Genomic DNA, 26,684 nt, shown 5'->3' on the forward strand with positions numbered 1-26,684 from the left:
TCAGTTGCCAAACTGTTCACTTTATTTTGTCAAGATATTTATTTAACAATGTAAAAAAGTTCATATTTCTTCATAGTCATATCTTTTTCCAGCTTTCAAGATTCAATAGTAGAAACAGCCAAATGCCGCTACAACACAGAATAAACTGTCCTAAAAAAAAGAAAGCAAACATGAATCCATTGTTAGTATTTCAGTTAGTACCAAAGGACAGCACAGATGTGAAATTAACATCATCTCAGATCTTTACCAGTTCTCAATCATGAAGACTTTCCTTTCTTTAAGAAACAGATTTTCCAGAGTATAGCTAGAGATTTTCTTGCCTCAGGATAGCTACAAAGTTGCTAACTAAAAGGGTAGGATGGTTAAATAATAGATTTTTTTTTTTAAATAATAGATTTTCTGAATGAAAAAAAAAATAATAGATTTTCTGAATGAAGAAACATAATGCAAGCTAATGTACTTTATGTAATGTTTATTATTAAATAAGTATTCCCATTTTTCCTGATTTATCAAAGAAATAATATAATTAAAATGCTTTGAGTTTCTTAAAGTATATGCATTACCAAATCCAAGCATGTTACAGTATCACAGATAATGAAAATACAGCACCTTGTCATAAATTCTGGATAAGGACAAATGATGTCTGGTTGTTTGTTCTTAACTGATAAAATATAACTGTCCACCTTTTAACTCAGAATCTGAAAATGTGCTCCATATCCTATAAATTTGTTAAAAAAATGTTTTAGGTAATTAGAGGTGTTCAACATGCCTTAGGGAGAAGGCAATGGCACCCCACTCCAGTACTGTTGCCTGGAAAATCTCATGGATGGAGGAGCCTGGTAGGCTGCAGTCCACGGGGTTGCTAAGAGTCAGACACGACTGAGCAACTTCACTTTCACTTTCTACTTTAATGCATTGGAGAAGGAAATGGCAACCCACTCCAGTGTTCTTGCCTGGAGAATCCCATGGACGGAGAAGCCTGGTAGGCTGCAGTCCATGGGGTCGCACAGAGTCGGACACGACTGAAGTGACTTAGCAGCAGCAGCAGCAGCAGCAGCAGCAACATGCCTCAATTCAGTTCAGTTGCTCAGTCGTGTCCGACTCTTTGCTACCCCATGAATCGCAGCACGCCAGGCCTTCCTGTCCATCACCAACTCCCGGAGTCTACTCAAACTCACGTCCATCGAGTCGGTGATGCCATCCAGACATCTCATCCTCTGTCGTCCCCTTCTCCTCCTGCCCCCAATCCCTCTCAGCTTCAGGGTTTTTTCCAATGAGTCAACTCTTCGCATGAGGTGGCCAAATTATTGGAGTTTCAGCTTCAGCATCTGTCCTTCCAATGAACAGCCAGGACTGATCTGCTTTAAAATGGACTGGTTGGATCTCCTTGCAGTCCAAGGGACTCTCAAGAGTCTTCTCCAACTCCACAGTTCAAAAGCGTCAATTCTAAGGCACTCAGCTTTCTTCACAGTCCAACTCTCACATCCATACATGACCACAGGAAAAACCATAGCCTTGACTAGACGGACCTTTGTTGGCAAAGTAACGTCTCTGCTTTTGAATATGCTATCTAGGTTGGTCATAACTTTCCTTCCAAGGAGTAAGCATCTTTAATTTCATGGCTGCAATCACCATCTGCAGTGATTTTGGAGCCCAGAAAAATAAAGTCTGACACTGTTTCCCCATCTATTTGCCATGAAGTGATGGGACCAGATGCCATGATCTTAGTTTTCTGAATGCCTTAGTACCTCCTAACCCATCAACCTCACCTCCAGCCTGGCAATGATGCAAGAAAATATGACTTCAAGTACGTGATTATTAACCAAAAGCAAATTCTTCAGTTAACCCAGTTCCCTGGCTTCTTGGGTGGGATTATTGTGTTCTAAAATAATGCTATCTGGCACCTAACTGCTGAATAACCATAGACTAGAGGACACTGGAACCCACTGAAAAAAAGGTAACCCACATCAAAAACAAAGAAGAAGCTGTAGAGATGAAATGGGAATCCGAGTTCTTGTTTCTGGAGCCGAAGAATGAACTTCACGAACACACAAACACTTAGGGTAGCAAGCAAACAGGATTTATTAAAGAGAAGGAAAGTACAAAGCTCTCAGCATAGACACTGAGAAGAGGGTAGAGAGTCACCCAAAGGTGGGACTAACAGCAGTATTTATATCCTTAATCTGTACATTTTTGGTTAGCTCCTGTCCTTAAAATACATCATTTTTAACTAACCAGTTTAAAGGTCAAGATGCTTAGCTTAACATCTTTATGGCTTCTCTTGATCCTTGAATTAATTTGCCACCCTTTTTCATGCCACCTGGCCATTTTACAATGGACGAGATGTATGGATTTAAGATTAATAATCATCAGTTGTGTTTCATAACAAAGCTAGTGGAAATGATAGAATTCCAGTTGAGTTATTTCAAATCCTAAAACATGATGCTGTTAAAGTGCTGCAGTCAATATGCCAGCAATTTTGGAAAACTCAGCAGTGGCCACAGGACTGGAAAAGGTCAGTTTTCATTCCAATAGCAGAGAAAAGCAATGCCAAAGAATGTTCAAACTACCACACAATTGCACTCATCTCACACGCTAGCAAAGTAATGCTCAAAATTCTCCAGGCCAGGCTTCAATAGTTTGTGAACTATGAACTTCCAGATATTCAAGCTGGATTTAGAAAAGGCAGAGGAACCAGATATCAAATCGCCAATATCCACTGGATTATAGGAAAAGCAAGAGAATTCCAGAAAAACATCTATTTCTGCTTTATTGATTACACCAAAGCCTTTAACTGTATGGATCACAACAAACTGTGGAAAATTCTTAAAGAGATGGGAATACCAGACCACGTTACCTGCTTCCTGAGAATTCTGTATGCAGGTCAGGAAGCAACAGTTAGAACTAGACATGGAACAACAGACTGGTTCCAAACTGGGAAAGGAGTACATCAAGGCTGTATATTATCACCCTGCTTATTTAACTTCTATGCAAGTTACATCATGGGAAATGCTGGATTGAATGAAGCACAAGCTGGGATCAAGACTGCTGGGAGAAATATCAATAACCTCAGATATGCAGATGACACCACCCTTATGGCAGAAAGTGAAGAAAAACTAAAGAGCCTCTTGATGAAAGTGAAAGAGGAAAGTGAAAACGTTGGCTTAAAACTTGATATTCAGAAAACTAAGACCATGGCATCTGGTCCCATCACTTCACAGCAAATATATGGGGAAACAATGGAAACAGTGAGAGACTTTATTTTGACTGGCTCCAAAATCACTGCAGATGGTGACTGCAGCCATGAAATTAAAAGATGCTTGCTCCTTGGAAGAAAAGCTATGACCATCCTAGACAGCATATTAAAAAGCAGAGATATTACTTTGCCAACAAAGGTCCATCTAGTCAAAGCTATGGTTTTCCAGTAGTCATGTATGGATGTGAGAGTTGGGACTGTGAAGAAAGCTGAGTGCCTTAGAATTGATGCTTTTCAACTGTGGAGTTGGAGAAGACTCTTGAGAGTCCCTTGGCCTGCAAGGAGATCCAACCAGTCCATCCTAAAGGAAATCAGTCCTGAATATTCACTGGAAGGACTGATGCTGAAGCTGAAACTCCAATACTTTGGCCACCTAATGCGAAGAGCTAACTCATTTGAAAAGACCTTGATGTTGGGAAAGATTGAAGGCAGGAGGAGAAGGGGACGACAGAGGATGAGATGGCTGGATGGCATCACCAACTGGATGGACATGAATTTGAGTAAACTCTGGGAGTTGGTGATGGACAGGGGGGCCTGGCATGCTGCAGTCCATGGAGTTGCAAAGAGTCAGACTGAGCAACTGAGCAACTGAACTGACTTTGATGTACGGGCTTAAGATTAATGATCATCAGTTGTTTTTTCCTCAGGCATATGGAACAGAAGTTAGTTACTTCCCTTCCCTGGATCTGAGTGCTGATAATTTGTCACACCAAGCACACATTCCAGGAATGGGAGAAAGGATATAACTTTAGGCTAATGGAGCCAGATGTTTATGAAAACAAGATTGAGGTCTCAGAGTCCTACACTCACTGCCTAGCAATTTCTACCTCAGCTAGATGGTAGGAAGGGCACAATCATTAAAAAATCAAATACCATACTCACCAGGTAGGTGACTCACAAACTGGAGAACAATAATACCAAAAAAGTTCTCCTATTGTTGTCAAGGTTCTGAACCCCACGTCAGGCTTACCAGCTTTCAGATCAGACAAAGGAACTAGGAATCCCCAGGGAATTTGACCTCAAGGCCAGTGGCATCTTATTATAGGACTTCCACAGGACTGGGGGAAACAGAGACACCAGTCCTGGAAGGCACAAACAAGATCTTGTATGCACCAAGACCCAGAGGAAAGGAGCAGTGACCCCATAGGAGACTGCTAGTGTTGGAGGGTCTCCTGTGGAGGCATGGGTTGGAAGAAGCTCACCACAAGGATGGGGCACTGAAAGCAGCAGGCCAAGAAGGTCCCCCTTGGCATAAACCCGCTTGGAGTTCGCCATTAACCCTACCATAGAGCCCAGAGACCCCAGGGCTGGGTTGCCTCAGGCCAAACAACTACTAGGGTGGGAGGGCAATCTCACCCATCAGCAGATAATTGGATTAAAGCAAGGCTCTGTCTCACCAGAGCAAGACCCAGTTTTTCCCACTGCCAGCCCCTCCCATCAGGAAGCTTACACAAACCTCTTTGCGTCCTCCATCAGAGGGCAGACAGAAGAAGCAGGAAGAACCACAGACCCACAGCAGTTAAAACAAAACCACATTACATAAAGTTAATCAGGATGAAAAAGCAGAAAGTTTTGTCCCAGATGAAGGGACAAGATCAAAACCCAGAAAAACAACTAAATGAAGTGGACATAGGCAACATTCCAGAAAAAGAATTCAGAATAATGATAGTCAAGATGATTCAGAATCTCAGGAAAACAATGGAGAAAATGCAAGAAATGTTTACCAAAGACCTAGAAGAACTAAAGAACAAACAGAGATGAATAATATACTAGAAGGAACCAACAGCAGAATAACTGAAGCACAAGAATAAATAAATGACTGGGTAGAAATCACTGCCACAGAACAAAATATAGAGAAAAGAATGAAAAGAAATGAAGAGAGTCTAAGAGGCCTCTGGGACAACAGTAAAGTCACCAACATTCACGTCATAGGGGATCCCAGAAGGAGACGAGAGAGAGAAAAAGGCCCTGAGAAAACATTCAAAGAGATAATAGCTGGAAACTTCCATAACATGGGAAAGGAAATAGTCAACCAGATCCAGAAAGCACAGAGTCCCAGGCGGGATAAACCCAAGGAGGAACACACCAAGACACATAGTAATCAAACTGACAAAAATTAAAGATGAAATAAAAACAGCAACAAAGGAAAAAGGACAAATAACATACAAGGGAACTCCCATTAGGCTATCAGCTGATTTCTCAGCAAAAACTCTACAAGCCAGAAGGGAATGGCATGATATATTTAAAGTGATGAAAGGGAAGAACCTACAACCAAGAAGACTCTACCCAGCAAGCCTCTCATCCAGATTTGATGGAGAAACCAAAAGCTTTCCAGCAAAAGTTAAGAGAATTCAGCACCACCAAACTGGCTTTACAACAAACGCTAAAGGAACTTCTCTAAGCAGGAAACACAGAGAAGGCAAAGACCTACAGAAAATAAACCTATACATCTGTGTCTCTTTTGCTGTCTCACATACAGGGTTATCATTACCATCTTTCTAAATTCCATATATATGTGTTAGTATACTGTATTGGTGTTTTTCTTTCTGGCTTACTTCACTCTGTATAATAGGCTCCAGTCTATTGGACTCTGTGCGAGAGGGAGAGGGTGGGATGATTTGGGAGAATGGCATTGAAACATGTATGATATTATACATGAAACGAATTGCCAGTCCAGGTTCGATGCAGGACACAGGATGCTTGGGGCTGGTGCACTGGGATGACCCAGAGGGATGGTATGGGGAGGGAGGTGGAGGGGGGTTCAGGATGGGGAACACGTGTACACCCGTGGCAGATTCATGTTGATGTATGGCAAAACCAATACAATATTGTAATTAGCCTCCAATTAAAATAAATAAATTTATATTAAAAAAATAAAAATAAATAAATTTCTAAAAAAAAAAAAAAGAAAAGAAACCTAAAACAATTAAGAAAATGGTAATAGGATTAAATGCACTAACCAAAAGACACAGACCTGCTTGGCAGATGAAAACATGTGCATGGATGATGTACTTCTACTTACCACATCACTTTGCTTGACCCCCCCAAATTGTATGTAATTATTTTATATTATTAGGTTAATCATGTTGCCATTATGGTTGGCTTTTATTTTTTGTCTGGCTACTGACTGAAAAAACTGATAAACATCTTTTATTATTGTGTTTATGTAACTATTATTCACTTAATACCACTGTATCATGATTGGTCAACAGGAAAATAATAGCACTCTATATCCTGTAATCACTTTTTAAAATCCAGATGCATATCAGAAATATCTTGGAAATTTTTAAAAAATACAAATGCCCGGGTATTGCTTTTTCTTTCTCCAGAGCTCCAAATATGTTTCTAATGAGCATTCATGTTTAAAAACAATTGGACTATATGATTATCTTTATTTCTTTCTAGTTTGTTTCACTTTTTCTATTTCATATTCAGCGCTCCCGTTTCATTTAGTTTATGTTTACCAATTATTCCATTTCCTTTTTTCTTTTGATGTTCTTTCTCAAGCATAGTAGAAAAGCTTTTGTACACTTATATACAAATAATATGTATAATATACGTATTTTAGAAAACTTATGAATTTTTGCCTAACTAAAAAATTTATGACATTTTGATTCCACTTGTTTGACTTAGTATGAATAGAATGCCAGATTCCTAATTTAAATAAGTAGATATGCAACAAGCAACAGAGGTTTACTGTATAGCACAGGGAACTATAGTCAATATCTTGTAATAACCTATAATGTCAAATAATTTAAAAAATATTATATGTGTATATGTATAACTGAATCACCTTGCTGTGCATCTGAAACACTGTAAGTCAACCATACTTCAGTAAAATATGTATCGCTAAAATAAAATAAAATAGTACTGTCTGTGGTGAGGAGCACCTATTTTTTGTTTGTTTTAATTTCTAATCCCTTATGAATGATACTTTCATAAAATAAAATAAAAATTATTAACTAAGAAAATGAAATGAAAAAAGAAACATACAAATACAACCTAAACTTCTTATTAATTAGACTCAATAAACATAAAATTACTCTGTCAAATTCCATGAGAGTTTCTAAACCCTTACACATAATTTATGTACTTATCTTTTTGAAGACATGTACCAAACAATTTGTAGACTGGCATTGGTCTTATAGACCCCACCTTTGATTGGCACTGTTCTTCCAGTGCCACCCAGAGTTCTTCACAGGAATTGAGCCCTGGCTATCCACAGTAATCAGTTCAATAATATGCTTTTCTCTCCCCTCTCTCATTTCCTCAACTCCTACTGGCCCTTCCTGGGATTTTCTCCCAAATAAACAAAATACTTTAAGCACTGAAAAATGAAGCCTAAATAAACACTCAATAAACTGAACTAAAGATATAGTAGACTAAGTTAGCAACCTAGACCAGGCTCTCAAAAATGACTTTTAGACACTTACCCCATTAATCCTATATTCTAAATCCAGATCCTGATCATCTTTACTAAGTAATAATTAATAAGTAAAATTTTAAATTGCATATTGGTTAATATGAGTATTGTCTAGTCTCCATGGGTTTCTAAGCTCTTGACCAGCTGAAATCATGACTGTCTTTTTGTGTGTGTGTGTGTGTGTTTATTTTTTAACTTTACAATATTCTATTGGTTTTGCCATATATCAACATGATCCGCCACAGATACACACGTGTTTCCCATCCTGAACCCTCCTCCCTCCTCCCTCCCCGTATCATGCCTCTGGGTCATCCCAGTGCACCATTTTATTCCTAGCAATAAAGGAATTGAGTTATGGGTTATCCCCTACTTTCTTCTCTACTTTCTAAATGTAATAACAGATTATAACAAAATCAAAACATTAAAATATAAGGCACATAATAGGAGCTCAGGATTATTTGTTGAATGAATGAATTGTATCATATAAGGACTCAGGGAAATATGCAGTTTTCAAAGAGCAGGGAAAACCACCACCTGAGTTTGACCCTTCTCCCAAAGAGCTGATATTTGAAGATTTGCATAGTACTTCCCACTGCCCTGGTGGCTCAGACGGTAAAGAATCTACCTGCAATGCGGGAGACCTGGGTTCCAGGGTTCAATCCCTGGGTCAGGAAGAGCCCCTGTAGAAGGGAATGGATACCCACTCCAGTATTCTTGCCTGGGGAATTCCATGGACGAGAAGCCTGGAGGGCTACAGTCGATATGAGTCGGACACAACTGAGTGACTAACCCTTTCCCACTGTCCATCCTGTGATCTTCAGGTTAGTTGAGCATAAAATAAAACTTTGGTAGGACCATAGAATTTTAGAGCTAAAAGGTACCTTAGGATCATCTGCACCAGCAGCTTCTATACCTGGCAGTAAGATAATCATGTGGAGAACTTTTTTAAAGAATCAGATTCCCTGATTCAACCCCTGGCTTATTTGATCAGAATTTATTGAGCAGAGCCCTGGCACCTATATTTTAAACAAGTTCCTCAAATTATTCTTAGTCACCCACAGCCAGTCTTTAGGAATATCTAATACAGCTTTCTCATATTACTGATACAATCAGAGAAAAGCTCAATGACTTACCTAAAGTCATTCAATTAGAAAGTTACAGCACTAGAAATGGGACCTCTCCCAATTCACTCAATCTAGTTCTTCTCTTCTACTCTACTATACTTTAAGTCTGACTCTACTAACTCACAACCTGAGAGCATTTGGATAGAAGACAGGATCCTTTCTGGAAATAAGCATAAAATAACAACATATGTTTAAAATATATGAAATGTTCATGTCAATAATGTCCCAATGTTTAAATGAAACTTCTTTATAAAAATTCCTCTGTACTTTTGCTTAGTTTTACTAAATAGCTTTAAGATAAAGTAATTAATTTTATTACTGAAAGAAAAATCACCTTTGCTCATGGAATCCCTGCCACCCAAATTTCTTTGCAGCTTAACAAACTGCTGTCTGTTAGCACCAAATAAGTAGTATGCTATTTCTACATTCAAATTTGTGAAGAGTTACATCATCAGTAGATATAAAAGTGTCCTTATCTATAAGCAGCACACTAGGCTTCTAATTTAGTAACACAAATGGACAGTAAAATCATCTTATCTAGAAGTAGTGTCAGACAAATGTCTAAAACTAAAGTGGCCTCAGGAACTTCTCTGGCAGTTTGGTTATTAAGACTCCACACTGCCAATGCAGGAGGCATGGGTTTAATCCCTGGTTGGGGAACTAAAATCCCACATGCTGTGATGCCAAAATAAATAAAGTGTCACCATATCTTAACAAATATTAAGGGATTTGATCTGGAATGCCCACGTGTCCTTAAGATAGGCAAAAAAGGTTTCCAGTAGACTTACATTCATGAAAACATCATGAGTACAGTTGTCAGTGTCAGCATCCCAGAAACAGCGAGCAGCCATGCTAAAAAGTCAAAGAGTAGAGAATTATCAACAATATAACAAGGACCTGAACCACATATATCTGCCATAAACAAAAGTTTCCATGATACATTCTTACATACCAGTGCTTCCAAATCTTTTCACAGAATGAGATGACATATAGAAAATCATATTTGTATAGCAAAAGATCCTGGGTACACTAGAAGGGACTGGAGTCAGATGAGGCTGCTTGCAGCTGGAGGTAACAGGCCCAGGGGTCTAGCAGCCTCAGACTCTGACTGGCTGCTCAATGGCTGAAGAGGTGGATACCTTGAAGTCTAAGGCAGTCAAGGTGGAAAGCTCTGTTAAAGATTATTTCAGGTCAGACTTTTAGAGGAAATAATACCTAGACTTATGGCTAATAAAATGGGCTCAATTCCTGCACAATAATATGAGAAGGAAGGTCTGGAAAGGACCAACAAATTATTTAGTCCAATCTGTTCTAGAAACCAGAGATCAAATTGCCAACATCCACTGGATCACTGAAAAAGCAAGAGAGTTCCAGAACAACATCTATTTCTGCTTTATTGACTATGCCAAAGCCTTTCACTGTGTGGATCACAATAAACTGTGGAAAATTCTGAAAGAGATGGGAATACCAGACCACCTGACCTGCCTCTTGAGAAATCTGTATGCAGGTCAGGAAGCAACAGTTAGAACTGGACATGGAACAACAGACTGGTTCACAAATAGGAAAAGGAGTACGTCAAGGCTGTATATTGTCACCCTGTTTATTTAACTTATATGCAGAGTACATCATGAGAAATGCTGGGCTGGATGAAGCACAAGCTGGAATCAAGATTTCTGGGAGAAATATCAATAACCTCAGATATGCAGATGACACCACCCTTATGGCAGAAAGTGAAGAAGAACTAAAGAGTCTCTTGATGAAAGTGAAAGAGGAGAGTGAAAAGTTGGCTTAAAGCTCAACATTCAGAAAACTAAGATCATGGCATCAGGTCCCATCACTTCCTGGCAAGTGGATGGGGAAACAGTGGAAACAGTGTCAGACTTTATTTTGAGGGGCTCCAAAATCACTGCAGATGGTGACTGCAGCCATGAAATTAAAAGATGCTTGCTCCCTGGAAGAAAAGCTATGACCATCTAGATAGCATATTAAAAAGCAGAGACATTACTTTGCCAACAAACGTCCATCTAGTCAAGGCTATGGTTTTTCCAGTGGTCATGTATGGATGTGAGAGTTGGACTATAAAGAAAGCTGAGTGCCGAAGAAGTGATGCTTTTGAACTGTGGTGTTGGAGAAGACTCTTGAGAGTCCCTTGGACTGCAAGGAGATCCAACCAGTCCACCCTAAAGGAAATCAGTCCTGAATATTCATTGGAAAGATTGATGCTGAAGCTGAAACTCCAATACTTTGGTCCCCTGATGGAAGAACTGACTCATTTGAAAAGACCTTGATGCTGGCAAAGACTGAAGGCGGGAGGAGAAGGGGATGACAGAGGATGAGATGGTTGGATGGCATTACCGACTCAATGGGCATGAGTTTGAGTAAACTCCGGGAGTTGGTGATGGACGGGGGGCCTAGCGTGCTGCAGTCCATGGGGTTGCAAAGAGTTGTGACTGAACTGATCAGTGCATAGGATCCTAGAGAAGAAAGGGACAATTCTAAACTAGAATTCAATCTTCTAACTAATTCTATCCAGTATTATCTCTACAGGATGCTATGCTGCCTCTAAATTCTAAAATTAGCCATTCTCCTCTCCCCAGTTAATGGATAAGAACAAATGTCAGTCAAAATAAAAGTCTATTTGAAAATGGAAACAAATATGAAGAAGTTTTAGATTACTAAATGAAATTACGGTATTTCTTAGAATGAAATTCTGTGCAGCCATTAAAGATTTTTTACAAAAAAAAAACTTTTAAGAACATGAAAAGATATTCACAATATAATAAGTTTTTAAAAAGTAATTTTAAATGTTCTATTTTTTTTAATGTATGTATATGATTCATCATTAACATTTATTGAACACTACTTTGTGCCTCATTGGTCTAAGTGCTTTATATTAACTTACTTAATCCTATGAGATAGGTACTATTAATATACCCATTTAATAAATAGGGAAACTGAGAAATTAATAAATTTGTCTAAAGTCATTTATAATATATAGTAAGTGACAAAGGTTGGCTTTGAACCTAGGCAGTACACGACTGAAGTGACTTAGCAGCAGCAGCAGTTCAGCTTCAAGCCTGTAGAGAAAGATATACACATACCATACTATATTCGTTCAATTTTAAAAGCCTTTTTCCCCTGACTTTTACATAGAATAGCTCCCCCCAGCCTAATATTTCACACATTCTTAAATCCAAAAAGTTCTACCTATTTCCAAATGGTAACAGGATGAATCAAATTAATATACTTAACTGATCAATCAACAAGTATTTATTTAGCAAGTATCATATGTCCAGAATCAGTAAAACCTGGCTTTGTCCTCAAACAATTCTCAACTTAATTTGGTGAAAAAAAATAATACTCATTAAAAGAATAAGATAATGTATTGTTGGTGCTGTTATAGGTTATTTAGGATTAAAAGGGATTATATTGTCTATGCCAAGCCTCCAAGTCCAAGTTGCACAATAGTTGAATTAAATCTGTAGAAGTGCTGAAGAATTTTAGAGAATTTAGAGAGGACAAAAAGCCAAAGAAGATTTCATGAAGGAAGCAGTACTTAAGCTGAGTAGAACCAAGTGTAAGAATAAATATAAAAATGTATTTAACCAGTATTTGTTGAGTATTATATATAAGCAAAGTGCTAGGTGTAAATGATACACAGATGCACAAAACACAATTTTACTTTAGAATTGCAGTCTCTTTACACAATTTCCCAAAAAAAGGAACCAGAGCTCCTTGGAAAAATGGCCAGTTCTAAGACTGTGGCTGAAAATGTACAAGATAAACCTGGGATACTTAAATCATTTCAAAACCCTTGGCTATATAAAAAAGAATGTTATATTCATTTAAATATATATACATATGTACATTTTTATATATTTATGTATATATATATATATTTATAAAATTATGTCAAAAGACTTAGAAGAAATATGATGGAACAGTTTGTAGGTGCCCAAATGCTCCCACCAAGTCAATTAGAAAAAATAAATAAAATGAATCAGAGAGCTGCTGAAGGAAATAAAGACTAGGAGAGCCAAAATTCCAGAGAAAGGTGAACCACATGAAGTAAGCTGAAACTCTGAAGCAAAGTTCTCCCTGAGGCACTTACCAACTCTAAGCACAGAGCTAGAGGCTGAGAGCCTGGGCTTTGTCCAGGAAAAGGACCAATTACTGAGGGAAAAAAAAAATCAGCAGGACTGCTGGCAGTCTTGCAGGGCTGGGGAGTTGGGGGTGGCATAAAACTGGAGACGTTGAAGGGGCCAAGATCCCTGTGAAAAAGGAGAGAGTAGAACTGAGCCTGTCACTTGGTAGGTTCCCCCTCAAGACGTGTTAAATTCTGAAACTGTGCATGCAGGAACCTAAAAAGCTAAACATGGTAGGCAAAATAATGGCCAAATATGTCTATGTCCTAAGCCCCAGAACCTGTGAATGTGATATTACATGGCAAAAATGGCTTTACAGATGTATAATGAATGATATTAAGATGGGGAGATTATCCAGGTGGGTTCCATGTAATCACGAGTCCTTATAAAAGAAAGAGGGAGGCAGGAGGGTCAGGGTCAGAGAGACATTTGAAGACACAATGCTACTGGCATTGAAGATGGAGGAAGGGTTTGGAGCTGAGGAATGCAGGTGGCCTCTAGAAGATGGAATAGGCAAGGGAGTGAACCCTCCCCCAGAGCCTCCAAGAGGAATACAGCCCTGCCAACACCTTGATTTTAGCTCAACAAAACCCATTCTGAATGTAGGATTTCCAGAACCGTAAAAGAACATATTTTTGCTTTTCTAGGAAACTAATTCGTTACAGAAAAAGCCTTTGGAATGAAGCGGAGTTTAACACTCAGAAGAAAAGGACTAAAAGTCAGTAGATCAGGTTTCAATGAACACGCCAGGTTCTTGGTTGAAAGATTTGGAGGGCTACATTCAACAAAGAAGGGTGAGGTAAAGATGGAGAAAGCCTTATCAAAACAGCAACAACCCAACCTCAACTCAGCTCAGTATCTTATTGGATTCAGGTAAGTAGACCATATTCTACCTGAATAACAAAGGAATGGTAAACCTTTTCTGGAGGAAAATAATATTATCTGCAAGTTTTACAAGTTTTAACACAATATCCAGGACTCAAAGTAGGCATGCCAAGAGACAGAGCCATATGAAAGATTAATAAGACAAAAAAATAGTCAAAGAAAACAGGCTAACACACAGTTCAGAGACAAGGGTAAGCACTGCTAAGACCAAAATGTAAAAAGAGAGGAGAGAGGGAGGATGGAGAACATAGATTAAAAAATAATTTCACTAGACAATTAGAATCTATGAAAAAAGATTTTAAATGGAAATCCTAGACTTATAAAATATAATAACAAGTTAGGAATTCAGCTGGTGGGTTTATTAATATCAGATTAGACAGAATGGAAAAGAGGATTAGTGAACTGAGGGACAAGTCAATAGAAAAATACTCAAACTGAAGTACAGAGAACAAAAAATCAGACAATAGCATCATAAGAGATATGTCTGCTACTGCTAAGTCACTTCAGTTGTGTCCAACTCTGTGCGACCCCATAGACGGCAGCCCACCAGGCTCCATCCCTGGGATTCTCCAGGCAAGAACACTGGAATGGGTTGCCATTTCCTTCTCCTATGCATGAAAGTGAAAAGTGAAAGTGAAGTCGCTCAGCCATGTCCGACTCTTAGAGACCCCATGAACTGCAGCCTACCAGGCTCCTCCATCCATGGGATTTTCCAGGCAAGAGTACTGGAGTGGGGAGCCATTGCCTTCTCCAAGAGATATGTGTATTACTGTAAAAAGATCTAAATATTTGTAACTGGAGTCCATAAAGGACAGCAGACAGCAAGGAAGCAGAGGCAATATTTTAAAGGATAATAGCCATATATAGCACCCAGATCTTAGTATCTAATGCCATTATCCAAGAAAATGAATCAAGGCTCCTTAGAGAAGTGGCTGATTCTAGGGCTGGGGCAGGGAATGGATAAGGTAAGACATCTTATAGTGCCAGTAAATAAGGATGTGCTCAAAAACCCCACAATGGCAGGGTATGTAAAAGGGACCCAGGAGTCAACCGAAAGAATTCCCAATGGCCAAAGCTGGAACAATCTGAGCCATGAAATAAATAAAGTAGAACTGGATTATAATCCAAATTATAAATTTTCATAGTCCAAACTGAAATAAATGAATGAATAAACAAATAAATGGGAAAGAAACAAATCTTCTATGCTGAAAAATTCCAAATCATTTGTATAGACACTCCGCTTTCAAGGAGGTGGAATATAACTGCTTGCTCCTAAAGTGTGGGTGGCACGTAGTGATTTCTTTGTAAACAGTACAGTATGGAAAAGAAAGAGTAACTTTACAGTGGACAATCTGACAAATACTACTCAGATAGGTATCAAAATTAACATCAATAGTAACATATAATGCTAACAACATGTACCCTGAAATAATACAATGAGAACAGCACTTTACCTCTGTGATCTTCCTCCCCCAAATTTATAAATCCAGGCTTATTATGAGCAAACAAATCCCATTTGAGGGACATTCTACAAAATACTTACCCATACCTCTCAAAACTGTCAAAGGTCATCAAAACCAAAGAATATCTGAGAAACTGTCATAGCCAAGAAAAGACTAAGAAGAGACATGTAATATGGTACCCTATATATGATCCTAGACTGGAAAAATGACATTAGGTAAAAACTAAAGAAACTGGAATAATATATGCACTTCAGTTAATAAAGCATAAATATTGGTTCATTGATTGTGGCAAATAAGAAACGCTGGACTGGAAGAAACACAAGCTAGAATCAAGATTGCCGGGAGAAATATCAATAACCTCAGATTTGCAGATGACACCACCCTTATGGTAGAAAGTGAAGAGGAACTAAAAAGCCTCTTGATGAAAATGAAAGGGGAGAGTGAAAAAGTTGGCTTAAAGCTCAACATTCAGAAAACAAAGATCATGGCATCCGGTCCCATCACTTCATGGCAAATAGATGGGGAAACAGTGGAAACAGTGTCAGACTTTATTTTTCTGGGCTCCAAAATCAGTGCAGATGGTGACTGCAGCCATGAAATTAAAAGACGCTTACTCCTTGGAAGGAAAGTTATGACCAGCCTAGATAGCATATTCAAAAGCAGAGACATTACTTTGCCAACAAAGGTCTGTCTAGTCAAGGCTATGGTTTTTCCTGTGGTCATGTATGGATGTGAGAGTTGGACTGTGAAGAAGGCTGAGCGCCGAAGAATTGATGCTTTTGAACTGTGGTGTTGGAGAAGACTCTTGAGAGTCCCTTGGACTGCAAGGAGATCCAACCAGTCCATTCTGAAAGAGATCAGCCCTGGGATTTATTCGGAAGAAATGATGCTAAAGCTGAAACTCCAGTACTTTGGCCACCTCATGTGAAGAGTTGACTCATTGGAAAAGACTCTGATGCTGGGAGGGATTGGGCGCAGGAGGAGAAGGGGATGACAGAGGATGAGATGGCAGGATGGCATCACTGACTGGATGGACGTGAGTCTGAGTGAACTCCGGGAGTTGGTGATGGACAGGGAGGCCTGGTGTGCTGCGATTCATGGGGTCGCAAAGAGTCGGACATGACTGAGCGACTGAACTGACTGAATAGAAGATGTTAATAACAGAAGAAACTGGATGTGAAATATTTAAGAACTCTCTGTACTATCTCTGAAACTTTTCTATAAATCTAAACTATTCTAAGATAAAAGACTTGTTTAAAAAAAAGAAAAAATGGTTAAGACTTTTCTCAAGCTGATACGACAAGATTCAAGAGCCCACAAATTCAAGAAGTCCTAAGAACCTCAAATAGAATAAATACAAAGAAAACCATGTATATCATACTAAAAAGGCAACGAGAAAAACATTTTAAAGTGGCTAGGAAAAAAGACACATCACCTCCAAAGGAACAAAAATAAGACTCAGGGCTGATTTCTCAACAGAAACAACTGAAATCAGAAGAGAGTGTAATCATAAGTTTAAAGTGTTGAAAATGGAAAGGCATTTATGTTTTCCTTCTATCTCTTTCTCTTAAGGAATGTGGATAAATGTAGTATTGAGTCACCTTCAACGATACAGATGAGGACATATCAGGGCAAGACAGGAGAGCCCATATCCTTGACACCAGTGAGGCACCTCACCAGGCACGGACTCTTATCTGTTTTAAGAAGAGAAAAAAAGCCAACTGAATATCTTATAATATTAAAGAGCTTCAATGTTTAAATGTGCTATTTTATTATGATAAAAAAGGCCCTGGTATTTTAGACATAAATATTGTTGTATTTACAGATGAAATGATATGATGACTAGAATTTCCTTCAAAATAATCTGATGGAGGCAGGAAGAGTAGGTGGAGGTATAAATGAAACAACATGAGTGTGTGGTTGATAACCTTAAAGCTAGGTAACAGACACACACAAGTTCCTTGGTTCTGCAGTTTTGCATATGCCTGAAATTTTAGATGACGAAAGTTTTAACAGGAGGTAAGGGAGGCCTTATATGCCATGCTTTAGAGTTTGGCCTGATCACATTTAACAGTCAGTCAGGACAAGTTTGAGGCGTTTATGCTTTACAAGGTTTGAAATAAACTCTACAGAGTTTAAGAAAAGTAAGGGCATACTTCAGGGACACTAGTCTTGTGTGTGAATTGCAAAGGAGAGAGATCAGAGTCTGGAAGTGTTGATAAGGGGGAGCTAAGCAACCCTGACATCCAGGTTACAGTGTGTGCAGTGAGGTAGTCAGAGCTACATAAAAGAGGACTCCACACTTTAAGCAGGGGAACCTGGGTAATACTGCGGGAGACAGAGAAATGAAAATGTCTGACTGATTTTGGAAGAGGAAGGAAAGAGAAATATGGAACTCTATTTGAACACACTGAATCTGAGGTGCTGCTGCTGCTGCTAAGTCACTTCAGTCGTGTCCGACTCTGTGCGACCCCATAGATGGCAACCCACCGGGCTCTGCCGTCCCTGGGATTCTCCAGGCAAGAACGCTGGATTGGGCTGCCATTTCCTTCTCCAATGCATGAAAGTGAAAAGTGAAAGTGAAGTTGCTCAGTTGTGTCCAACTCTTCACGACCTCATGGACTGAAGCCTACCAGGCTCCTCCATCCATGGGATTTTCCAGGCAAGAGTACTGGAGTAGAGTGCCATCGCAATCTGAGGTGACAGAATAATAAAGCATTTCCTAGTTTCTCTGTGGTGAAGAAATCTCCTGAAACCTTTTGACCAAATGGAAGAGGACACCATGGTAAAGAGTACAGTGACCCTGACACCAGCCAGATACATAATTTGGGGCAAATCATGCTGACCCTCGCAAGTGTCATCATAAAATAAGGGGAATGGACACTGGAAAAAATCTGTAGTCCTTTCCCAATCTAACAATCTACAGAGAAAATTCTCAGTGATAGTATCTACAGGGTTTTTTTTTTTAATTCATCCAGCAAATATTTTCATACTGTCTTACAAAATACTAGACTAGGCACTGTTTATAAAGGAAAATAAGAGATTAATACTTGGGCACAGGAAAAAACAAGAAGTACAGATTCTGAACTTGTCAGTATGGGAATGACAGTTTGATATCATGAAAATGAATGACCTCATTGAAAATGGACAGAGAAGAGAAGTGGAATAAAACCTGAGCCTTCAAGAAAGTTCACAGCTGGGGGTATAGCCAGGAAAGAGGAACCAGTGAAGGAGAAAATAATCAGAAAAACATAAGAGAAACAAGTTAGGTAACTGACATTGGGACTGGAAAAAAAAAAAAAAACAGAGTGAATTTTAAGAAACAGAAGCCCAAGCCAATAGCAATAGCTATGAAAATTGTCCCTCAGACAATTTTAAAGAAATTAAGAGAATGGTAAGACCAAGGCAACATATATACATAATCCTACACTATCTTAGGAGCATATATGCATAAACTCTCAAAGGTTTATTAGCCTACAAATACTATGAAAAGTGAGTTACCCCATGGAACTTACCCAGACTATCAACCTCACTGCTCAGTACCAGGATCTCTTCAGTTCACACATGCATTTTATTACACTGTCCTTTCCTCGCATCCTTGCAAAGACAGGATCTTACTGAATTGTCAAGAAGATGAATACCCAATAAGAAATTTATAAAAATTAAAACAAAAGGAAAAACCAGCTACTCACAATACACCTTCTCCTCTTTGTTCTCCAATCACTACTTGTACCACCATTTTATATCGGTCAAATCCCATTTCTGGAAAGAAAAACAAAAAAGAAAGTTATATAGAAGCAAATACATGGGAAAATTACTTAATGAAGACAAATTTTCCTGATATTGAACACAAGCATTTGGTCTATACACTTAGTGAGTATGATTGTAAATCTGGGAGTCAGAGAGATTTGAGGACAAATTCTAACAGTAAGCTTAATAAGTGTGTAACTTTAGACAAGTTATTTAACTTTTCTGATTAAGTCTCCTCAACTGTTAAATGGGAGTATCACTACCTTCCTCCTGGAAGTGTTGTGAGGTTAGAAGAGATAAGTTTCCTCCTGTCTCTACCCATTTCTCTTCCACAGCGGTCTCTCAATAGGTCTTTGCTTCCTTCCTTTCTCTCTTGCTCTAAGTCGGGTATTGAGCTAGGCCCTGGAGACATAGAAGTAAATAAGACATCCTTCTTGCCTTAAAGAACTCATAGTAGTTGGGAAGGCAAACACAGAAAATAAAATGAAAATGCCACAGAGTAGTAATTCAAAGAGTGGCATGTACAAGGTACATTAGGAGCACAGGGCTGGGGGGGCTCCTCCCTTTGACTGGGCAATGGGGAAGGAATGACCAGAAAAGACTTCTTGGAGGATGCGATAAGTGAGCTGGGTCCTGAAAGACGAGTGAGATTTTATCAAACGAACAATGTCTCTCCATTCTATGGAGGGGCACAGCACATGCAAAGACATAGTGCGTGGGATCTTTAGAAAACTACAAGCTCTTCAGTAAGACAGAAAAGAAACCAAAAGATTCTGGATTACATGGAATGGCCAAGGACAACTCGGCTACCTCCCCCAAAACTATACTGCTAAAACAGCAAAATCCTGAAAATTCTCTCCAACAGCAAATTTTGGGGACAGAAAACTGAATGGGCATCTTTATCTTCCCTCTTTTCTGACCAAAGAAAAATGGAAACAGTAAAATTTTTTTAAAAAGGAAAAGTTAAATAGGCAAAATTGAGACAGAGCCAATTCTTTTTTTATGAAAGTAAAAGCTCCAGGATCATATGGTAAATTAAGCAAATAATCTGAACATCTACAGGTACCCTTCCATTGAGGGACATGAACTTGAATTCAGGATACTTAACAAAGTCTCAGAAGGAGAAAACAATGGCACCCCACTCCAGTACGCTTGCCTGGAAAATCCCATGGACGGAGGAGCCTGGTGGGCTGAAGTCTATGGTTCGATAAGAGTCGGGCACGACTGAGCGACTTTACTTTCCCTTTTCACTTTCATCGAAGGCAATGGCACCCCACTCCAGTACTCTTGCCTGGAAAATCCATGGACAGAGAAGCCTGGTAGGCGGCAGTCCATGGGGTCGCTAAGAGTCAGACAGGACTGAGCGACTTCACTTTCACTTTTCTCTTTCATGCATTGGAGAAGGAAATAGCAACCCACTCCAGTATTCTTGCCTGGAGAATCCCAGGGACGGCGGAGCGTGGTGGGCTACCGTCTATGGGGTCGCACAGAGTCGGACACGACTGAAGCGACTTAGCATTAGCATTAGCATTTCACTTTCATGCATTGGAGAAGGAAATGGCAACCCACTCCAGTGTTCTTGCCTGGAGGATCCCAGGGACAGAGGAGTGTGGTGGGCTACCGTCTATGGGGTCCCACAGAGTCGGACACAACTGAAGCGACTTAGTAGCAGTAGCAGCAGAAGGAGACAGAGTCCAAGTTATTTTTTAAAAACACTGCACACAGCTCAGCTGAGCTTCCTCCTTCTCTGTCCATTCCTCTTCCTCCTTTTCTCATACCCATGCTTTAGAAATGTGGCTAGAATATTAAATGCCCAGAGCTTAAAACATAGTTCTGATGGAAAAATAATATAGTCTTAGATACAGTGGGAGGAGGGCAAAAAAAAAAAAGCTAAGAAGTAAAAAAAAAAAAAATCATCAATACCACATCAGAGCAAAAATGAAAAGAAGCTGAATGGTAATAAGGAAAAGGAAAACAGCAGAAACAAGCCAAAGAACTAGCAAGAAAAGAAACTTACTGTTTAAAAGGCCAAAAAACTCAACCCAGGAGATAACATAAATCAAGGAACAAAGAAAAATTCCTCACAGCTGATTCATAATATAAGCTTACAAATTCTATAAAATAAGAACTCAATCAGATTACAAAACAAAAGAAACATGAAAAGGGAGACTATAGGCCTAGGAAATAAACTGAATACCCATATCTATCAGTGCAGAACTAATCACTTACAAATGGCAAGAGACAGGACAGACACAAATGAAAATTGAATTACTGACTTAATCAGAAGTATATGTCAAAAAAAAGGAAGAAATTACAGCAAAGATAATAAATATGGTAGACAGAGGTGATTCAACACATCGATATCTGGTGTCCTGAAGAAGAGAATCTAACAAATGGAGCTGGAAATGTACAAGGAAAAAAAAAAAAGATACAAGAAAATTTCTCCAATATGGAAAGAATAAAATCCACAGATTAACAGACATAAAATGCTCAATATCAAACTATACTCTAGAAAATCTATTGAGCATCAAGGTTAAGGACAGAAGTCTTTCTGCAGAGAACATCAGACTGGCCTCGGATTTCTCCATGATAACATTTAATTCAAGAAGACAGTGAAGCGATTATATATAAGATTCTCAAAAAAATTAACTCAAAATATTCAGTTCAGTTCAGTTCAGTTCAGTCGCTCAGTCGTGTCCGACTCATTGCGACCCCATGAATTGCAGCACACCAGGCCTCCCTGTCCATCACCAACTCCCGGAGTTCACGGAGACTCACGTCCATCAAGTCAGTGATGCCATCCAGCCATCTCATCCTCTGTTGTCCCCTTCTCCTCTTGCCCCCAATCCCTCCTAGCATCAGAGTCTTTTCCAATGAGTCAACTCTTCACATGAGGTGGCCAAAGTACTGGAGTTTCAGCTTTAGCATCATTTCTTCCGAATAAATCCCAGGGCTGATCTCTTTCAGAATGGACTGGTTGGATCTCCTTGCAGTCCAAGGGACTCTCAAGAGTCTTCTCCAACACCACAGTTCAAAAGCATCAATTCTTTGGTGCTCAGCCTTCTTCACAGTCCAACTCTCACATCCATACATGACCACAGGAAAAACCATAGCCTTGACTAGACAGACCTTTGTTGGCAAAGTAATGTCTCTGCTTTGGAATATGCTATCTAGGTTGGACATAACTTTCCTTCCAAGGAGTAAGCGTCTTTTAATTTCATGGCTGCAGTCACCATCTGCAGTGATTTTGGAGCCCAAAAAAATAAAGTCTGACACTGTTTCCACTTTCTCCATCTATTTCCTATGAAGTGATGGGACCAGATGCCATGATCTTTGTTTTCTGAATGCTGAGCTTTAAGCCAACTTTTTCACTCTCCACTTTCACTTTCATCAAGGGGCTTTTGAGTTCCTCTTCACTTTCTGCCATAAGGGTGGTGTCACCTGCATATCTGAGGTTACTGATATTTCTCCCGACAATCTTGATTCCAGCTTGTGCTTCTTCCACCCCAGCGTTTCTCATGATGTACTCTGCATATAAGTTAAATAAGCAGTGTGACAATATACAGCCTTGACGCACTCCTTTTCCTATTTGGAACCAGTCTATTGTTCCATGTCCAGTTTGAACTGTTGCTTCCTGACCTGCATACAGGTTTCTCAAGAGGCAAATCAGGTGGTCTGGTATTCCCATCTCTTTCAGAATTTTCCAGTTTATTATGATCCACACACTCAAAATATTATATTCATCCAAAATATATTTTGGTTTAAAGACATTCTCAAACATGAAAGAATCTAGGGAATAAAGCATTTCTGAGCCTTTCCTGAAAAACCTTACAACAAAATCTTATTAGGTAAGAAATGAACTAGAAAAAAGAAATCAGAAATGGAAATAGCACGGTGAAGGGATTATTTAAATATAGAATAAATGCTACAATGCTATGGGAAATAGTCTATACTATATCATTGTTTTTAAAGTATTTATCCATACATATACATAGAAAAGGGGCTTCCGAGGTGGCTCAGTGGGTAAAGAATATGCCTGCAATGCAGGAGATCAGCTGGGTCAGGAAGGTATCCTGGAGGAGGAAATGGCAACCTACTCCAGTATTCCTGCCTGGGGAATCTCATGGACAGAGATGCCTGGCAGGCTACAGTTCATGGGGTTGCAAAGAGTCAGACACAACTGAAGCAACTAAGCACGCATGCGTGCATACACAGAAAAGAGCTCTGGTATGATATTTATGAAATACGAATCATTCTTCATGGGTGTAAGCATTTGAAGTGATTATTCTAATTTTAATTATCTTTTTACACTTTAACTTTTTAATAGCAAGCATGTATTTTTTACAACAATTTTAACAGAATTTCACTAAAAATCTAAAAACAATGTTAATATACTAACAGTTAGAATAGAATAGAATTGCAGTAGAATAGAATTGCAATTTTCTTCTTTGTATTTTTTTATATTTCTAAAAATTAAGATACGTTATTAAAAATAATAAAATATATCAAAGTATTAAATGGAAACTCTCATGGTTAACAGGCTTTTATATAACTTTAAAAAATGCATTAGGTATATTTTCCAGGTTTATTACAATGAAAATGTATTACGATTACATTCTTCCCTCCAAAAGAATTTTTTAAAAAGGGTAGGTAGGGAGTTTCCTGGTGGCCTGTTATGATTCCAGGCTTTCACTGACATGGCCTGCGTTCAGTCCCCAGCTGGGGAACTAAGATTCCACAAGCCATGAGGTGCAGCCAAAATAAATAGTTTTTAAAGGGTAGACAGAAAGGACTTTTTAGATGGCATGACATTATTAACAAAAGAGAGTAAGAGAGCTAGAAAGACAAAGAACAAGGAGGAAAAGCATGAGATCAGCCCTGCAGGTGTAGAGTGAGGCAGGAGTGGGGAGGTGAGTAGGGCAAATGGCTAAGCATTTGGCCAGACAGGTGGACTAAGGTCCATCTGGGAGGATATGATAAGAAGCTGAGGACTTGATATCTCAGCAGATCAGAAGTTATGGAGGAAAGGAGCCCCTGTACTTTCTGATCTTTCTGCATACTGGGATATCCTGGATAGTCGTTCAGTACAACTAGGTATTTCACACCTTTGCTCTTTCCCACCATATGCAAAAACCTGCATGAGTGAAAGTTACCAAATAACTGAGAAGACCAACACCGAAGAAAAATGTGTGTTTAACAGAATCCACAGCTAAGGTATGTCCCTTGTTTAAACATAAAGGAGATAAATTGGTAAAACTGTATTTTGAAGGGAACAGGTCATTTCCAATTACCATCACTATTACCTTTTAATTTATCTTTAATATTTTCTGATAAATGTTTTGTGAGCTGAGGCATTTCTTCTGGAGAGTATTCAGCATTGGCCAATTCCTCCTTGAGTACAGCATGGATACAGTCTTTAACCACAGAGGGTCTGAACCTAAATGAATCAGTTCAAAACATCTAATTGGTAACTCCAAAATCCTAAACTTAAAGTTGAACTTCAGAGCTCAACTTCCTGCAGTTTTTGTCATTACAATCATTTGATCCTTCTTTTTCATATTTTTATTATAAAAGTAATAAAAACAAGTTAAGAAAACAAGTCATATCACAAACATATCTCCAGCCTGGACCATTCCCCTAAACTTCAGATCACATATTCCCACCAGTACTCCATCCAGATGACTAGGAGGCAACTCAGATTTAGTACACCCGATACTGAGCTTCTGATCATTTCTCACCAAAACTAGGTTATCTCAGTCAATGGTAACTCCATTCTTCCAGTTGCTCAAGCCAAACACCCTGGAGTCAGTGTGGCTGCCTTTCTCAGAGCCCTCATCCCATTCATGAGCAAATCTTACCAATTCTACCTTCAAAATAACCTAAAATTCACTCACCCACCAGTCAACTACCACTACCCTGCTCCAAGCTACCACTGCTTCTTTCCTGATTATCATGACCTCCTCACAAGTCTCTGTGCCTGCCTTTTCCCCCAAAACCTGTTCCCAACATAGTAACTAGACTGGTGCTATTAAAATATGTGCCAGATCATGACACTCCTCTGTTTAAAATACCCAAATATTTTTCCCCTCACTCAGAGTAAAAGCAACATTCTGTGACTTGCAAGGTCTCATTTGATCCACCCTAGTAAACTCTCTGACCTTGTTTTCTACTACTTTGCTGCTAATTCTCTCCACTCAGGCCACACCAGCCTTCCGTATGTTCTCGGACCACACCAGACATACAAACTTCAGTGCTTCTGCACTTGATGTTAACCTCTGTAAGAGGTTCAGTTCCTCTCTTCATATGCATATCTAGCTCCTTCACTTCTTTCAAGTCTTTATTCAAAAGTCTCTTTCCCTAGCCACCCTTTATAAAACTTCAAACCACCTTCCTACTACATCACTTTATCTATCTCCCTTCCAAGTACTTATTATTATCTGATACACTATATGGTTCACTTATGTAATTACCTTGTTTGTGGTCTGACCTAACTACAACACAAGCTCCATAGGGCAGAATTTTTTATCTGTTTTGTTCATTGTTATATCCCATTTCTAGAACAGCATCCAGCAGACAAATAGTTTTTGAAGAAATGAATTACTGAATAAATGAAGACAGAGAAAAAAGTCTCCCCTAATTTAGCCACCCTAACAATACTATTAGCATTTTAGTTGCATTTATTACATATTACAACACTAAGTTCCTTTTCTGGGCTATATAGTATCTCAGTTGATTTGTTTATCATGTGCCAAGTTACCAGAATGTTTTAAGTTTTGAGCTTATAATGCAGCTTAATATTTGGCAGTACTAGTAGCCCCTTACTACTTTTTAATATTATTTTCTTTGGTCTCTTGGCTGCTTATTCTCACAGGCAAATTTTAAATAATGGATAAACTTACAGGATTTGATCTGTTCAAAATGTGGTTTTCCTATAAACAAGCATACTATATCTGGCTTTTCCTTTAAGTCCTTTCCACTCTCAGGAAATGTCAAAGGCATTCTGCAAGTCACAAATAATCTCATAGTGTTATTTCTACATAATATATACTTGCTGTTAATCTTGCTCTGTATTACAACAGAAACACAGGTGAAGGGCATTCTATGTATTTAGAATGTTTAACCAAGACAACAGCATATTTTTTTAATGTCCCTTCTAAGCCACCAGGGACTTGCCAGGTGCCCTTGTGGTGAAGAATCCACCTGCCAGCGCAGGATACATAAAAGACTTGTGTTGATCCCTGGGTTGGAAGATCCCCTGGGGGAGGGCATGGCAACCCACTCAAATATTCTTGCCTGGAGAATCCCATGGACAGAGGAGCCTGGCACACTACAGTTGCCATAGGGTTGCATAGACTCGGACACGACTGAGGTGACTACACACACGCGCTACCCACCAGAAAATTGCTACATGAAATCTTTTTATCACATTATAACTAACGTTCCTGGCTTCTAGTATTCACCAAGCACTTGATTTGGGAATGTAATTTCAAGTAACAGAGGAGGGGCTTGGGAAAGTCTTAATTTTTTTTTTTTATCTTGGGAAAATGAAGTTATTGATGGATCCTACAACCCTGACCCTCCTCTACACAAGACTTAGTGCCTTAATTCTGGGAAGGTATCAGGGTGGCAGGCCAAAAG

At 39.0% G+C, this 26,684-nt stretch overlaps 2 protein-coding genes across 7 annotated transcripts in view; both read right to left on the reverse strand.

Moving 5' to 3' along the window:
• Positions 1 to 26,684, reverse strand: part of DYNLT2B (dynein light chain Tctex-type 2B) — a 27,586-nt gene continuing 902 nt past the window's right edge. For 2 of the 5 annotated variants that reach the window (XM_059890167.1, NM_001166555.1), the window contains exons 2-5: positions 24,350 to 24,483; positions 18,989 to 19,058; positions 9,592 to 9,655; positions 1 to 150 (exon numbers count right to left, since the gene is read on the reverse strand). In XM_059890167.1, the coding sequence (XP_059746150.1) occupies positions 103 to 150; positions 9,592 to 9,655; positions 18,989 to 19,058; positions 24,350 to 24,483 (316 nt within the window). In that variant the 3' untranslated portion in view covers positions 1 to 102. The remainder of the gene's footprint in view (positions 151 to 9,591; positions 9,656 to 18,988; positions 19,059 to 24,349; positions 24,484 to 26,684) is intronic. The other 3 variants (XM_024996296.2, XM_059890180.1, XM_059890189.1) reach the window with 3 other exon arrangements.
• The window catches only part of TM4SF19 (transmembrane 4 L six family member 19), a 26,330-nt gene continuing 18,634 nt past the window's right edge, over positions 18,989 to 26,684 (reverse strand). The window contains exon 6 of one of the 2 annotated variants that reach the window (XM_059888038.1): positions 18,989 to 19,058. The gene's annotated coding sequence lies outside the window, so the exon portion shown is untranslated. Of the gene's footprint in view, positions 19,059 to 24,396; positions 24,484 to 26,684 lie in introns of those variants that run through there. The other variant, XM_059888041.1, reaches the window with a different exon arrangement.

Source organism: Bos taurus, chromosome 1 (assembly GCF_002263795.3).
Source record: "Bos taurus isolate L1 Dominette 01449 registration number 42190680 breed Hereford chromosome 1, ARS-UCD2.0, whole genome shotgun sequence".
In the NCBI taxonomy this organism is placed as follows: domain Eukaryota; kingdom Metazoa; phylum Chordata; class Mammalia; order Artiodactyla; family Bovidae; genus Bos; species Bos taurus.